The 18163-nt window shown below is 42.6% G+C and overlaps 1 protein-coding gene across 1 annotated transcript in view; it reads right to left on the reverse strand.

Annotated features, from left to right (window-relative positions):
- LOC115174392 (neurexin-3b-like) overlaps positions 1–15746 on the reverse strand; it is a 57522-nt gene extending 41776 nt beyond the window's left edge. The window contains exons 1-2 of the mRNA XM_029732908.1: positions 15318–15746; positions 1512–2672 (exon numbers count right to left, since the gene is read on the reverse strand). Of these exons, the coding sequence (XP_029588768.1) occupies positions 1512–2208 (697 nt within the window). The 5' untranslated portion in view covers positions 2209–2672; positions 15318–15746. The remainder of the gene's footprint in view (positions 1–1511; positions 2673–15317) is intronic.
- Between the last annotated feature and the right edge of the window lie 2417 nt (positions 15747–18163).

The following is an 18163-nucleotide window of genomic DNA, read 5'->3' on the forward strand; positions in this document are numbered from 1 at the left end:
GAGAGAGAGGACTAAAGAGAGAGGACAGAGAGAGGGAGAGAGAGAGACAGAGAGAGCGAGAGAGAGAGACAGAGAGCGAGAGAGAGAGAGAGAGCCAGAGAGAGACAGGAAAGCTGTGTGCGTGCTGGACACAGGGGGCTCTTCCAGTTAGCACAGCAGGAGAGTGCTCTCAGTGCTGTGCTCCTGTCTAGTGGCGTTTGTCCCCTCCACCAATAGGAGTGCTGCGTTGTAAATTAGAAGCACTGCCCTGGGGCGGTGACATGGCCCTCTATTCAACCGTCGTCCTGAATCACAAGCAACCTATTAAATCTCAGTTGTTTTAGCACAAGAATGTTATCGCTCCCATGGCAGCTCTGTCGGCCTGAGAGAAGCTCTCAAACGAATGGATGGATCTCTTCTCCTCTCCTCATTGTTAGACAGTGGCTGAGAGAGAACAGAACCAGACTAAAGGATAAGGCCCAGTCACTGAGACTGACAGTGCAGCGGACATGTACGGTTTTATGAACAATGCTAAGACATACAGTATCTTGTGTTTTGGAATGCTAAGCATTTCAGTGGGTGGAGTAACTAGCTAGTATCCAAAATAAAAAATAAATGTTTGAAACCCTTAAAAAATTTGAACCAAAAATGAGAAAAAGAGCTGCAGTATAAGGTAACAAGCCACAAATGGAGGAGTACTCAGTGTGCATTCATCCCCTGTATTTCAAGATGGAGTTGCATCATTATTCAACCTTTCACTCTGGCCTAACCAGCCAGGAAGTGACCTAACCAGGCGGTAACAGGAAGTGGGTCAACAGTGAATCAAACTCAGCCATCATGGGTCTCTAGTCTCAAAGTCACCCAATACACTCCAGACCGATGAAAAAGAGGAGGGAGGTGATGTTGTCTGAGAGATACGGTAGCTTCCTGTCTCACAAAGGCAGAACTAAGGACTAAAGTCGAAATTTACTATGAGCTTTGTCAGAGCACTACATTTCAATAAGACACATAGCAGAGACAGCCTTGGCATAAGTGACCAAGAGGAGAAAGATAAAGCTGTTCCTTATTATTCAAACCATTTTGTACCTTCTGGCCCTTGTAACACTTGCAGGAGCTGAATATATGGGAAGAAACATGACTGAACATTGTAATATGACTCTTATCAAACAATATTGCATCCCTGTACAGATTTCTCATGAAAGTAATAATAGAACGTGGAGAGCGTATATCCTGGTATATCACTTCCAATACAACTCCCACATACAACATACAATTCATTTTAAATAAACTGTGAAAGAGGAACCACCCACACAGAGATGTCCATGTTTTCTGTTCACGCTGAATCTGTGGACATGTTCTTGTAAATCGTTTTTTTCAACATGGAAATGGTACAAACGGTGTAGCAAAAACCTTGGAGAAAAGAGTCAGTTCATTCATTTCAAATATTGTATAAACACCTTTAGCATTCATTATTTGTACCTTGCTATCTACATTTAGCAAAGACATTGGTCGGTAAGACTGAACGATCTTACCTTCACCGCAGGTCCGTCCGGTATATCCAGTTTTGGAGCAGTCACAGTACGGTTCTCCATCAGCCATGGAGCAGTGGCCTCCGTTCTCACACGGGTTCTCTGTACAGAGACCCATCATCTCCAGACGCACCTTCTGACTGTTGATCAGCGTGGGAACCTTGTTTCCGTAATTCAGGTCTGTGATAACTCCTTTGAACGGTGGCAGCTCTCTAACTGTCGGCAGGGTGATGGCCGAGGTCCTGATGTCTCCGGGTACACCTCCGAGGAAGAGGTCGCTGACGATCTTCATGAACTGGCGCTGTGGTCGAACCTCGTCCGCCTTGGTCTGCCCGTCCAGGGCTAGGACCGTTCTGAGGTAGTGTCGGCTGACTGTAGCGAAATGCCAGCGGCTGTCGTTGACCGATTTGTCAGAGGTGACCGTGGTCTCGGCGCAGTCGACACTGAAGCAGAGCTGGAGCTTCCCGTCCGTTACCGTGAGGAGCAGGAAGTCGCAGTAGCCGCCATCGTCAAAGTAGAGGATCAGGGCGTCGGACGCGGCTGTTTTGAACTGGAAGGTGAGCTCACTTCTGGTGCTGGCGTCCCAGCGGACGTACCGAGCCCACTGACCCTCGGAGCCTGTGAACTCCAGACCCTGGCACAGGCCCAGCAGAGTATTGAGCAGCAGGAGAACACGCTGGGAGAGACTAAAGGGATTCATTGTAGAAAAAATACGTAGGGTAGACTGTGCCAGTTGGGGTTAGATGTTAGAGGGAGAGATCCTTAGATTGCCAATAGCATCAGGTGTGTTTTTTGTTTCAAAGACTGATATATTTAATGTACTGTATGTCCCACGCGTGCAATGTTTTATTTAAGAAGATGACGCAATATCCTTTTGATTGTGATATAGACCAGAGGCTTTTTAAAGGACAGTCGAATCCCAGTCTTCCAATCCGAGAAGAGAGGCAAAGGAGTAAATATCCGTCTTCCTACCTAAGGATCGACAATGCTGATCCTCAGTGTGTTCTGTCAGTGATACAGAGGCCCATCCGATGATTTTCCTTTGAGGCGACTGCAAGGATTAAAACAGACGGCGACCATCTTGGCTTCAGATCCGTAGCCACGCCCCGTGGCACTGTGCTGTATGTTCTAGTCCAGTTTCCGGCCTTACAGAACTTCCCGTAACTGCAAAACAGAAATTCCATCATTATTCTGTATAGTTACTCAGCTCACCAAAAAACATGATTAGACTGTAAGTTCCACAAAGAGAGAAACATAACAGTCTAAATCAGCATAAAATGTGCTGGTCCAGCTTTAGGCCTACCAAAGCTGTAACTGGAAAACAACAGGAATTGTATCATTATTCGCACCTAAGAGTACCAGCTCACCAAAAGAATTTACTGACTATTGTCTAATGGCTAATTGCCCCTGAGGGGACAAATAAAGTTTTATTGAAATGAATATAGCTGCCAGAAATAGATGTTCAAAACACACCAAATCATCATAAAAAGAATGATTTACAAGTATACCTTCCAAAAATCATCATGTGAGAAAATTGCCCTTTTACAACCCATAAACATTTAGATATTACTACTGCCTTTTATGTGCTACAATCAACTGAGCTAATGAGAGCCTAGTTTGTAAAAACTCTGATTTGGTCGCATCTCAGTGATCAAGTAGTATGAACATACATTAAAGGTTTATCATAATCATTTTCATTTTTGGACGTAGTCTACCAATCGTTTTATCTGAATAGCAACTGCCGTTATCTTCAGGCTTTAAGATTACTTATCATTATATACACTGAGAGTTGAAGGCTTGAATTGTAGTGTCCCGTTCAGACAATACAGAAATATTATGAAAATAAGCAATCTTTCTGGTTACCAGAATCTGGTATACAGGTTTCTTGGGCTTCATGAATGAGGAAAAAAATAAAGCCTCAGGCCTTGAAAAAAAAAAATGGAACTGTTTAGAAGTAAGAGGATATCGTTGAAACTGCTGTGGACAAGGCTACGACGGCGCCTGTGGACAAGGCTACGACGGCGCCTGTGGACAAGGCTACGACGGCGCCTGTGGACAAGGCTACGACGGCGCCTGTGGACAAGGCTACGACGGCGCCTGTGGACAAGGCTACGACGGCGCCTGTGGACAAGGCTAAGGCAGTGCCTGTGGACAAGGCTACGACGGCGCCTGTGGACAAGGCTACGACGGCGCCTGTGGACAAGGCTACGACGGCGCCTGTGGACAAGGCTACGACGGCGCCTGTGGACAAGGCTACGACGGCGCCTGTGGACAAGGCTACGACGGCGCCTGTGGACAAGGCTACGACGGCGCCTGTGGACAAGGCTACGACGGCGCCTGTGGACAAGGCTAAGGCAGTGCCTGTGGACAAGGCTAAGGCAGTGCCTGTGGACAAGGCTACGACGGCGCCTGTGGACAAGGCTAAGGCAGTGCCTGTGGACAAGGCTACGACGGCGCCTGTGGACAAGGCTAAGGCAGTGCCTGTGGACAAGGCGACGACGGCGCCTGTGGACAAGGCTACGACGGCGCCTGTGGACAAGGCTAAGGCAGTGCCTGTGGACAAGGCTACGACGGCGCCTGTGGACAAGGCTACGACGGCGCCTGTGGACAAGGCTACGACGGCGCCTGTGGACAAGGCTAAGGCAGTGCCTGTGGACAAGGCTACGACGGCGCCTGTGTTCTAAAGCTCAGGTGTTCTAAAGCTCATATCAGACTGAGAGCCTAATGCTTCTATGGTAGTTCTTCATGAGTTTTAGTTTAGAAAACGATTTTGCCGCAGAAGCGACACTTACAGGGGTGATAAAAACAACTTGAGAGAGACAGAGAGAAAAGCAGCAAGGAGGACTTCAGGAGACCAGGGGAGTCTCTCAAGTTAGATTACATTTTATTTTATTAAATGTAATTTACCTTGAATATTGTAACCCACTGAGTTCAACAATAAATAGTAGCTGAAATTATCCTCAAGCTGACTACTTTTTTCCTCATTGATAAGTTATTTATTTGATGTGTCATTTATTTTATAAATAGCAACTAAATAGCAGCTAAATACTGTATATAGATATACACTCCATGGCCAAAAGTATGTGGACTTGGCTATTTAAGCCACACCCGTTGCTGACAGGTGACAGAAATGCAATCTCCAAAGACAAATATTGGCAGTAAAATGGTTCGTACTGAAGAGCTCAGTGACCTTCAATGTTGCACCGTCGTAGGATGCCACCTTTCCAACAAGTCAGTTTGTCAAATTTCTGCCCTGCTAGAGCTGCCCCAGTCAACTGTAAGTGCTGTTATTGTGAAGTGGAAACGTTTAGGAGCAACAACGACTCAGCCGCAAAGTGGTAGGCCACACAAGCTCACAAAAAGAGACCGCCGAGTGCTGAAGAGCATAGCAAGTCAAAATCGCCTGTCCTCAGTTGCAACAATCACTATCAAGTTCGGTGGAGGAGGAATAATGGTCTGGGGCTGTTTTTCATTGTTCGGGCTAGGCCCCCTAGATCCTGTGAAGGGAATTCTTAACGCTACATTCTAGACGATTCTGTGCTTCCAACTTTGTGGCAACAGTTTGGGGAAGGCCCTTTTCTGCACAAAGCGAGGTCTATACAGAAATGGTTTGTCAAGATCGGTGTGGAAGAACTTGACTCGCCTGCACAAAGCCCTGACCTCAACCCCATCGAACACCTTTGGGATGAATTGGAATGCCAACTGCGAGTCAGGCCTAATCGCCCAACATTAGTGCTCGACCTCACTAAGCTCTTGTGGCTGAATGGAAGCAAATCCCCGCAGCAATGTTCCAACATCTAGTGGAAAGCCTTCCCAGAAGAGTGGAGGCTGTTATAGCAGCAAAAGAGGGACCAACTCCATATTAATGCACATAATTTTGGAATATGAGATGTTCGACGAGCAGGTGTCCAGATACTTTTTGCCATGTAGTGTAGAAATTAGGCTACACTGCAGGATGAAACACAACAACTTTCCATCCAAGCCGGGAGAGAGCACGATGATGGCTCATGTCATGCAGGTTTAGGTATGCTATACAGGACAGTTATACATTCTAAAAAAATTGATATTTTGGTAGCTGGTTAGTATGCTGTTGCATATGATTACTTTTTTTTTTAACAATCTGCAATGTTTCTATTTCCAGCGTTAATAATTGAACAAGTAATTACATTATTGCCGCCAGCCAGCAGTCTAAATGGCAGCATTGCGACACCGTGTAAAGCTTTGTCAAATGTTAGGTTTAACATAAGCTAATGACAACCAAATACGCCTCCCAATAAACATGCATCCATTAGCTAAAGCAAAGCTATAGGCTACCAGTGGAGGCTCTTCCGAGGAGGAAGGGGAGGACTGTCCTCCTCAGTGGATTTCATAAATGTTTCAATTGTAAAACATTTAAAAATGTATCCTTTTTAGATAAAACTTCACTAAATATAATCACATCATCAAATAACTGATTAAAACACACTATTTTGCAAAGATGGTCTACAGTAGCCTGAACAGCATTCTGTAGGGTAGATCCATGGTGTAGCCGGAGGACAGCTAGCTTCCGTCCTCCTCTGGGTAAATTGACTTCAAAGCAAAACCTAGGAGGCTCATGGTTTTCATCCCCTTCCATTGGCTTACACAATAATTATGAAAACTTCTGGAGTACGTCATCCAGCCTATCAGAGCTCTTAAACTGACAGCATAAACTGACATGTTGTCCACTCAATCAAAGGAACAGAGAACTAATATAGTAATGAAAGCATAAGATACACCTATCTAGCACTGCAGGGTATAAAATGTGGCGAGTAGTTGACTCAAAGAGAGAGAAAGACAATAGTTTAACAGGTTTTAACAAATTAATTTCTTCCAAAATGAAGCAAAAGCCAGAGAGAAATATATACAGTTGAAGTCGAACGTTTACATACACCTTAGCCAAATACATTTAAACTCAGTTTTTCACAATTCCTGACATTTAATCCAAGTAAAAATTCCCTGTTTTAGGTCAGTTAGGATCATCACTTGATTTTAAGAATGTGAAATGTCAGAATAATAGTAGAGAGAATTATTTATTTCAGCTTTTATTTCTTTCATCACATTCCCAGTGGGTCAGAAGTTTACATACAATCAATTATTATTTGGTAGCATTGCCTTCTTGTTTAACTTGGGTCAAACGCTTCGGGTAGCCTTCCACACGCTTCCCAAAATAGATTGGGTGAATTTTGGCCCATTCCTCCTGACAGAGCTGGTGTAACTGAGTCAGGTTTGTAGGCCTCCTTGCTCGCACACGCTTTATCAGTTCTGCCCACAAATTGTCTATAGGATAGAGGTCAGGGCTTTGTGATGGCTACTCCAATACCTTGACTTTGTTGTCCTTAAGCCATTTTACCACAACTCTGAAAGTATGCTTGAGGTCATTGTCCATTTGGAAGACCCATTTGCGACCAAGCTTTAACTTCCTGACTGATGTCTTGAGATGTTGCTTCAATATATCCACATAATTTTCCTTCTCATGATGTCATCTATTTTGTGAAGTGCACCAGTCCCTCCTGCAGCAAAGCACCCCCACAACATGATGCTGCCACCCCTGTGCTTCACCGTTGGGATGATGTTCTTCGGCTTGCAAGCCTCTCCTTTTTCCTCCAAACATAACAATGGTCATTATAGCCAAACAGTTCTATTTTTGTTTTATCAGACTAGAGGACATTTCTCCAAAAGGTACGATCTTTGTCCCCATGTGCGGTTGCAAACCGTAGTCTGGCTTTTTTATTGCGGTTTTGGAGCAGTGGCTTCTTCCTTGCTGAGCGGCCTTTCAAGTTATGTCGATATAGGACTAGTTTTGCTGTGGATATAGATACTTTTGTACCTGTTTCCTCCAGCATCATTACAAGGTCCTTTGCTGATGTTCTGGGATTGATTTGCACTTTTTGCACCAAAGTATGTTCATCTCCAGGAGACAGAACGGGTCTCCTTCCTGAGCGGTATGACGGCTGCGTGGTCCCATTGTTTTGTACAGTATTGTTTGTGCAGATGAACATGGTACCTTCAGGTGTTTGGAAATTGCTCCCAAGGAGGAACCAGACTTGTGTAGGTCTACAAGTTTTTTTCTGAGGTCTTGGCTGATTTTCCCATGATGTCAAGCAAAGAGGCACTGAGTTTGAAGGTAGGCCTTGAAATACATCCACAGGTACACCTCCAATTGACTCAAATGATGTAAATTAGCCTAACAGAAGCTTCTAAAGCCATCAGATCATTTTCTGGAATTTTCCAAGCTGTTTAAAAGCACAGTCAACTTAGTGTATGTAAACTTCTGACTCACTGGAATTGTGATACAGTGAATTATAAGTGAAATAATCTGTCTGTAAACAATTGTTGGAAAAATTACTTGTGTCATGCACAAAGTAGATGTCCTAACCGACTTGCGAAAACTATAGTTTGTTAACAAGAAACCTAAGTGTATGTACACTTCCGACTTCAACTGTATATAGTGAGAGAGAGTGTAATTTTTTTTCACTTTACCTTACCTATCTAGCAAAGGCAGCTAGCTAGTTTAGCCTAGTGAAACACCCTGCTCAAACAGAGGGATGCTATGTTAGCTAGCTGGCTATGACTATCCAACACAACACTGGAAATGTTCCAAGTCAAGGTAAGCTTTTGGTATTACTAATTTATTTCCACCAGGTCCCGCCGGTGTTACTGCTTACACTGTAATGTTACTGCATGATTGTAGCGTTTTTACTAACGCGTTAGTTCTATTAGCTATGCTGACTATGACGTTACTTTATCTAATATGGGGACAACGATGTAGGCTGTGTGTAGCGGTTTGGCTTGGAAATGTTTTTTCACCTGGTCACATACAGCTGATGTGTTGTGCATTGAAGCGAAGGGAAGAGGTGAGAGAATTCTGCCGATTCAGTTGAAAAACGTTTCTTAAACGGAAGCAAATGGAACAAAACGGGGATAAACATAGCTGAATTTGTCCAATAGAAACTCTTATTTTCAACTGTTGGACTGATGATTACACCCAATAATTTGTCTCTCAACCTGTGTGGACCTACGTTGTAAACTTTCGTTCATAGGCTAGGTTGTAGCAACCTCATGGTGGGTATAGGGAAAATTTGAGTATCATATAGTAGCCTAAACCTATCACTGTTACATTGAACTGGGTGATTGGAATATGAATGAGAGTCATCCAACATGCTGTAATAGAAATAAGGCCATGCTCATGAAAGAAAAACTGTCCTCCCTCATCTTAAATTGCACTGACCGCCACTGTAGGCTACATGCCCTGGCACCACAGAAAGCCTATCATCGAATCGATAGGCAGCCGCATAGACATGCAGCAATTTCAACGCTATGGACAGCGATCGGTAGTCTAATCTTTGTGAGTGGCTTGTAGGGAGGGGAGGGGGAGGTGAACTTAGACTTTGCGGGAGTCCAGAGAAACTGTATTATGACAGTTAATACTATTACCGTGTTGTTACAACTTTATTCTGTGCTGCAATGTAAAGTGCTACCAAATAATTCTTTATGGTGAGCCCATAAAGAATTATGAAAAATGATCAGTTTCTGTCTTCATCCTACCATTTCCTACTTATGACTACACTACAGTGAGGTAAGGAGGAAGGTGTTCTAGCCTGTAACATCCGCTTGGCTCTAGTGGTGGGTATACAGTGCATTCGGGAAAGTATTCATACCCCTTCCCCTTTTCCACATTTTGTTACGTTACAGCCTTATTCTAAAATTGATTCAATTGTTTTTTTTCTCCTCATCAATTTACACACAATAACGCATAATGACAAAGAAAATACAGGGTTTTCTTTTTTTTTTAACAAATGCATTATTTGTTTTTTTACAGAAAAATCACATTTACACAAGTATTCAAACACTTTACTCACTACTTTGTTGAAGCACCTTTGGCAGAGATTTCAGCCTCAAGTCTTCTTGTGTATGATGCCACAAGCTTGGCACTTAGATGGGGAGCGTTGCTGCACAGCAATTTTCAGGTCTCTCCAGAGATGTTCGATCAGCTTCAAGTCCGAGCTCTGGCTGGGCCACTCAAGGACATTCAGAGACTTGTCCCGAAGCCACGCCTGAGTTGTTTTAGGGTCATTATCCTGTTGCAAAGAGAACCTTCGCTCAAGTCTGAGATCCTGAGCGCTCTGAAGCAGGTTTTATCAAGGATCTCTCTGTACTTTGCTCCGTTCATCTTTCCCTCGATCCCGACTAGTCTTCCAGTTCCTGCTGCTGAAAAACATTCCCACAGGATGCTGCCACCACCATACTTCACCGTAGAGATGGTATTGGCCAGGTGATGAGCGGTGCCTGGATTCCTCCAGACATGACGCTTGGCATTCAGGTCAAAGTGTTCAATTTTGGTTTCGTCAAACCAGTTAATCTTGTTTCTCATAGTCTGAGAGTCCTTTAGGTGCCTTTTGGCAAACTCCAAGAGGGCTGTCGTGCCTTTTACTGAGCAGTGGCTTCCGTCTGGCCACTCTACTGTAAAGGCCTGATTGGTGGAGTGATGCAGAGATGGTTGTCCTTCTGGAAGGTTCTCCCATCTCCACAGAGGAACTCTACATCTCTGTCAGAGTGACCATTGTGTTCTTGGTCACCTGCCTGACCAAGGCCCTTCTCCCCCGATTGTTCAGTTTGGCCGGGCGGCCAGCTCTAGGAAGAGTCTTGGTGGTTCCAAACTTCTTCCATTTAAGAATAGAGGAGGCCACTGTGTTCTTGGGGACCTTCAATGCTGCAGACCTTTTTTATGTACCCTTGCCCAGATCTGTGCCTCGACACAATCCTGTCTCGGCGCTCTACGGACAATTCCTTCGACCTCATGGCTTGGTTTTTGCTCTGACATGCACTGTCAGCCATGGGACCTTATATAGACAGGTGTGTGCCTTTCCAAATCATGTCCAATTAATTGAATTTACCACAGGTGGACTCCAATCAAGTTGTAAACATCTCAAGGATGATCAATGGAAACAGGATGCACCTGAGCTCAAATTTGAGTCTCATAGCAAAAGGTCTGAATACTTATGTAAATAAGGTTTTTCTTTTTTTTATGTAATAATGAAACTGTTTTCACTTTGTCATTATGGGGTATTGTGTGTAGATTGTGAGGGAAAAAAGAAATTGATCAATTTTAGAATAAGGCTGTAACATAACAAAATGTGGAAAAAGTAAAAGAGGTCTGAATACTATCTGAATGCACTGTATCTCTAAGAACCTTCTGCAGCCTGATAAATTGGACTAATTATCCAGCAGCTCCACAATCCCTCTCCTTAGCATATCTTTAGTTACCATCACAAACAGCTATTGATGAAGATGAAATGAAGGCTAGTCAATTGATGGGGCAATTGTATTTTTTTAATAACATTTCGAAATATAAATACACATAGTTTCCAAAGCAAAAGGATCCAAACTTTGTACTTATCTACCTTTTTTAATTTTTGTTTTCTTTTTCTTTTTGAGTGGCAGCCCACAGAATTTGTATATTGTACCTGTAACCTTATACAAACAGAACCGTAGGCCTACATGTGTACTCAACCAGCCTTCTGCTCTTGTAGTCGTATTGGCCTGGCCATGGTCTCTCGAGCCCCAGACAAAAGCCTAGTCCAATCATGACGATACCAGAACAACGTACTCTGACACACAATAGGCCCTTTAATCACCACCTGCCTGTTCTGAATAGTTCATCTATCTGCATAGAGCAGCCAGCCTGCTATTGAGTTCTGGTAACTGATACCCTATGTTAATGCAACGCTGTGCCTCTCGTTGACAACCACCATGCTAGACCTGGACCTCCTCGCTCTTGGTATGCATCCCGAATGGCACCCTATTCCTTACACAGTAAAGTACGTTTGACCAGAGCCTTATGAGCCTTCATCAAAAGTAGTGCACTATATAGGGAATATGGTGCCATTTGGTACGGAGACATTCACAACCATCATGCTTGGGTACATATTTTTCATGTTTATTTTTGTATCAGCTGATAAGGTACTAGTTAGGGTTGCCATTCAGATGTCGTAGGCTTAGTTGGCCTAGTAATTATTAGACATAGGCCTAGTAATTATCACTGTCTAAAGACAAATCCATCTGGGGATAGTAGGCCTAGAGAGGTTAAAGGGCCTGGAAGGGTGTAGTGACCTCTGACCCATTGATACGTTCATGTTATTACTCCTATAATGAGATATATATATAGTGCATTACAATGAGAGAGATATAGTGCATTACAATGAGAGAGATAGTGCATTACAATGAGAGAGATATAGTGCATTACAATGAGAGAGATATAGTGCATTACAATGAGAGAGAGAGTGCATTACAATGAGAGAGATATAGTGCATTACAATGAGAGAGAGAGTGCATTACAATGAGAGAGAGAGAGTGCATTACAATGAGAGAGATATAGTGCATTACAATGAGAGAGATAGTGCATTACAATGAGAGAGATATAGTGCATTACAATGAGAGAGAGATAGTGCATTACAATGAGAGAGATATAGTGCATTACAATGAGAGAGATATAGTGCATTACAATGAGAGAGAGATAGTGCATTACAATGAGAGAGATATAGTGCATTACAATGAGAGAGATATAGTGCATTACAATGAGAGAGAGAGTGCATTACAATGAGAGAGAGAGAGTGCATTACAATGAGAGAGAGAGAGTGCATTACAATGAGAGAGAGAGAGTGCATTACAATGAGAGAGAGAGAGTGCATTACAATGAGAGAGAGAGAGTGCATTACAATGAGAGAGAGATAGTGCATTACAATGAGAGAGAGATAGTGCATTACAATGAGAGAGAGAGAGTGCATTACAATGAGAGAGAGATAGTGCATTACAATGAGAGAGAGATAGTGCATTACAATGAGAGAGAGAGAGTGCATTACAATGAGAGAGAGAGAGTGCATTACAATGAGAGAGAGATAGTGCATTACAATGAGAGAGATATAGTGCATTACAATGAGAGAGATATAGTGCATTACAATGAGAGAGATATAGTGCATTACAATGAGAGAGATATAGTGCATTACAATGAGAGAGAGATAGTGCATTACAATGAGAGAGAGAGTGCATTACAATGAGAGAGAGAGAGTGCATTACAATGAGAGAGAGAGAGTGCATTACAATGAGAGAGAGAGAGTGCATTACAATGAGAGAGAGAGAGTGCATTACAATGAGAGAGAGATAGTGCATTACAATGAGAGAGAGATAGTGCATTACAATGAGAGAGAGAGTGCATTACAATGAGAGAGAGATAGTGCATTACAATGAGAGAGATATAGTGCATTTCATTTGACCAGGGTACATAGAGCTTTGGTCAAAAGGGGATCTGGTCAAAGTAGAGCACTGTAGGGAAGAGTGTGCCCTTTTGGACAAAGAGCTAGTATCAGCCAATAAGGTACTAGGGTTGCCATTCAGAAGTCATGGTAATAATACGGGGCCATGGTCCCAATGAAACCTGATATCCAGCTAGCCTTTCTATGAACAGAGCAGCCTCTCCCTCTCCCTGCTCCAGGCCATCAGGATGAGACGAGTTATTGTATGCATAATACTTTCGGGTCAGGTGTCCTTCTCTTGAATTAAAACAATGTTTCAGGGGTTATATTACAGATTCAGGGACTCCATTATAATAAACTGTTGGCTTAGCTCCTCTGTATTGGTCTACGTTGTTTTTGTTATTAGGTCTGTAATTGCTGTTGGAGTTAAAACGAATGAATTGCGCATTACCCTATAGGCCTGTATTTCCCGTTACATATACGCTTAATTATTTAACTGCAGTGTCACGCGATACCGTTACCGTATAGACATTGACTTGGCATAAATGATTAATTTGTCTTCATTGTTGGAGATACAGTATATCGACAACGGTTTCTGTCGACGACTAAACCGGCCGTAATGTATCTCGCAGTCAGTGTGAGCTAAACTCTCCTCTCTCCGCCTCCCTCCTGCTGCGTTCTTTATCTGTCACATTCACTCTGCACGGAGATTCTCTCTCATTGAAGGGTCGGTTTAATTTCGCATCAAATCACGCCAAACAGACTTTGACACGCGATGGAGCGCCACACCACTGCTTCGTAATGGACAACATGACAAGCACACTTTTCAGCTTTGTAGTTTTCTGTCATTACAGTACCTACAGATAATACTGTCATATAGGCCTACATTCCTGACTAAAACGTGTGCCTCAATCCACATGTTTAAAACATCAGTTTGAAGGGTTGCCTTGAAATATAAATGTGTAGCCTTATCCTTACAGCCTACTAGGATGCCCCGTCCACACGCCTGGCTTAGCAAAGTTGAATTCTTAGACTAAGCCATATCTCCTGCCACAATACACTATTACTATCGTTTAAAATCAAATATTTTAAAGAGGGCGCAAAAGAAAGATCATTTCAACAGAGATTCAGTAAAACGTAACCTACTTCGTGATGCTGTCTCCCGTTGCGCTTTTCTCTCGCTCCACGCACGAGGGCAGTCTGGAGGATGTGAGGGTTTGACCGATGAGTCGTTGGATGATTTGGGTTCGTTCCTTCGTGTTTTGGAACATACTTTCGAGATTACAGCGGGGTTGATGAATTCGTCGAAATAGTTCATATCACGCTTTCCCCACGTAATTCAGATGACTAGTCCCCGAAAGCTTGGCGCAATGTGTGGAGCGCATGTTTTGGTCATTCCACAAAAAGTGTGCCCATATTCATTTTTTATTCATGTTATATTAAATGAAGTACCGTTTAATATAGACCACATGGAGAATTCAATAAATGCTTGCTGAAGTGCCAAAATTCAGCATATTAACATGTTCCTCCGTCAACCTTTTCATTTCTGTGACCCACTTCCCAACGTTTCTCCAAGTTTCACCATCATTGTAAAGCCCTAATCATTTTGTTGCTTTGACAAAGTCATTTTTAAAGATTATTATTTATTTCATGTGATTCGCGATTGAATTGCACATGTCTCTACTTTTAAGGTCAATCCTGTTAAATGAACTGAAGTCTCCTTTTAATATGGAGAAACTCTTCCTTTAAAAACATAGAGTAAAAGAAGGTGATCTGGGTCCACACTTTTTGCCAATTTTCTGGTGTTTTGTGGTGGAATAGTGAGCGGGTCTAAGCATAACAGGTCAACCCGGTAGATAGACAGGCTTGAAATGTTTTAACGATGACATTTTTGGGTGAAACTTGCATTAAATTGCCACTCCCTGTTGCACACAACAAGCTTCCGTTCCCCCTGTCACAACGGGATTCATGGCTGATTTAAGATAGAATTGTCAACCATGTTATGGTCAACCATGTTACTTTATTTGGCGCTTATTTGGCACTTACCATACTTTTTGTTCTTCTTTTTGACCTCTTGAGATGGGAAAACGTGTTTTTTTATTAAGTTGAACATGTACTCTTTATGACAGAATGTAAAAATTACGTGAAATCAAACGTTTTTTACACTTTGCAAAGGGCACAGAATTGGTGGAATTACCCTTTTACAGCCGTTTAATGAACTGAAACTTTTTAATGCATGCATTTCGCTCCTCAACACGACGAGCTATGTGTAGCCTCATAATATGCCTCGACCTTATCCACAAATCGTTTGTTTCAAATGCCATATTAACCTAGTTAACTATTTTGTGTTTTGTGTGGACATATCGTCTATTCCAAAAATAGTGCATGCAAAATGAATGACTCACTGTAATCATATCCAGAGATAAGCTTGTGAATAATTAAAAATACACCCAACACGGTGTTATAAGCTATAGCCTTGAGTATTTTTATCCGCTACACTCAATAAATTAAAGAACATCATATTTACTGCGATTCTTACCTTTATTTAGGTTATGTAGATCCAAAAAATATCCCAATAATCCAAAAGAAAGTCCCATATACAGCAAAACGCTCTTTGGTTTTAGCACATCCAGTATAGGGGTCGTGATGCTGGTGGTGATGATGAGATGATGAGAAGGTTATTAACAGTGAAGCGCGCAGCGCAGTAGCCTAGTGCTGAACAGAACAGCAGTCTCTCTCTCTCTGTCCCTGGCTCGAGCCTGTCTCTCCCTCTCTCTTTGTGAACGCGCTTATCCCAGGGCCGTTCGCTCTCCTCCGCGCAACTGATGGCCTCGCACTGGACTCTCACTCACTCTCACGTTCCGCCCTCTACTCACTCCCCAAAACATTTAAAGACGTAGAAAAGACGACTGAAAGGAGGGAAAGTTTGGCCCTCAGGCCAAGTAAGCCTAATGTCAAGATCATCGTGCTGAGCTATAGGAATGTTGTGTAGCCTATATGTTTTGAGCTGTTTTGTGGTCAATTGCCAGGCGTTATGATTCTCATTATGAGCCACTTTTCATTAGAAGCTTAATTCCCCTACAATGAGAGGCTACTAGGGCTGGCACTCTCAGGGATTATGATTTTAAATAGTCATTGGGAAAGTGAAAACTTGACTTGTTTTGCGGTTGTCATGCAATGACACGGTTCTCGAATCTGAATGTAGTAACTCTGTCCATGGTGCTGAAGTGATAAACAGAGACCGGCAGCTTGAATGTTTCACGAGCCACGACTGCTGATGGATGACGTGTTTTAAATGGCTTATGAGTCACTTATGGTACATATGTGTTACCTTTGGTAGTCCTCCTTTTGACATACATTACAATAGGCTATTATTATTCAATGAAATGTGACGTTTATATCATGCCAAGGTAGGCCTAAGGTCATGCTATAATGATGCTGCTGCAGCCCTTACTTGGCAATGCAAGCTGATGGTTTTGCCCTGAAATGTGTCCTGGCCCTTATCAGTTCTATAGAGTAGCCACGTCTTGTAGGGCTGAGATCAAAGCTAATCTGGTGTAGTGACATATGAGGTAGGCCTATGTGGCTAAACAATGTACAGATATAATGATTAGATCAGTAACCATGCCTAATGAGAGAGGGGGGAGTGAGCGGGATGGAGGGGAGAGGGAGAGGGAGAGAAACAGTAACTCCCCTGAGAAATAATAGGATGACAATTGGTATTAGCATGTACACACACACACACACACACACACACACACACACACACACACACACACACACACACACACACACACACACACACACACACACACACACACACACACACACACACACACACACACACACACACACACACACACACACACACACAGAGGTCTGGGCAGTGAGGATATAAACATGGTCATAATGAGAAGCGCTGTCCATGAGAGCACTATAGCCTCAAGGACCCTCTCTCAGATATAACACTTGTATCTTCTCTTCCCTCATTAAACTTCTTAGGGATAGGGGGCAATATTTTCACTTCCGGATGAAAAACGTGCCCAAATTAAACTGCCTGCTACTCTACTCAGGCCCAGAAGGTAGGATATGCATATTATAGTAGATTTGGATAGAAAACACTCTGAGGTTTCTAAAACTTTTTGAATGATGTCTGTGAGTATAACAGAACTCATATGGCAGGCAAAAACCTGAGAAAAATCCTACCAGGAAGTGGGAAATCTGAGGCTTGTAGTTTTTCAAGTGATTCCCAATCCAACATACAGTGTTAACGGGGTCATGTTGCACTTCCTAAGGCTTCCACTAGATGTCAACAGTCTTTAGAACCTTGTTTCATGCTTTTACTGTGAGTAGGGAGCCAACAAGAGCTCACTCAACCAGGTGTCCAAGGATAATGCATGAGTCCAGTCTCGCGCGCAGGCTTGGGAGCAAGCTGAGTTCATTTTCATTCCTAAAGAGAACGGAATCGTCCGCTTGGAATTTTATTGAAGATTAATGTTAAAAACATCCTAAAGATTGATTCTATACATCGTTTGACATGATTCTACAAATTGTAGTATAACTTTTTTGTCTTTTCGTCTGGACTTAGCAAGCGCGCGTCTGGAATAGTGAACCTAACACGCGAACAAAATGGAGGTATTTGGACATAAAGATGAACTTTATCGAACAAAACAAACATTTATTGTTGAACTGGGATTCCTGGGAGTGCATTCTGATGAAGAACATCAAAGGTAAGTGAATATTCATCATACTATTTCTGAGTTTTGTTGACTCCAAAATGGCGGGTTTCTGTTTGGCTTGTTGCTGTTGTCTGAGCGCCGTACTCAGATTATTGCAAGGTTTGCTTTCGCCGTGAAGCTTTTTTGAAATCTGACACAGCGGTTGCATTAAGGAGGAGTGTATCTATAATTCTGTGCATAACACCTGTATATTTTGTCAAAGTTTATGATAAGTATTTCTGTAAATTGATGTGGCTCTCTGCAAAATCACCGGTGGTTTTGGAGGCAAAACATTACTGAACATTATGCGCCAATGTAAACTGAGATTTTGGATATAAATATGAACTTTATCGAACAAAACATGCATGTATTGTGTAACATGAAGTCCTATGAGTGCCATCTGATGAAGATCATCAAAGGTTAGTGATTCATTTTAGCTGTATTTCTGGTTTTTGTGACGCCTCTCCTTGCTTAGAAAATGGCTGTGTGGTTTTTCTTGTTAGGTGCTGTCCTAACATAATCTAATGCTATGCTTTCGCAGTAAAGCCTTTTTGAAATTGGACACTGTGGTTGGATTAAGGAGAATCTTATCTTTAAAATGGTGTATAATACTTGTATGTGTGAGAAATTTGAATTATGAGATTTTTGTTGTTTTGAATTTGGCGCT

The sequence above is a fragment of the Salmo trutta genome, chromosome 35 (assembly GCF_901001165.1).
Source record: "Salmo trutta chromosome 35, fSalTru1.1, whole genome shotgun sequence".
NCBI classification, from domain to species: Eukaryota; Metazoa; Chordata; class Actinopteri; order Salmoniformes; family Salmonidae; genus Salmo; species Salmo trutta.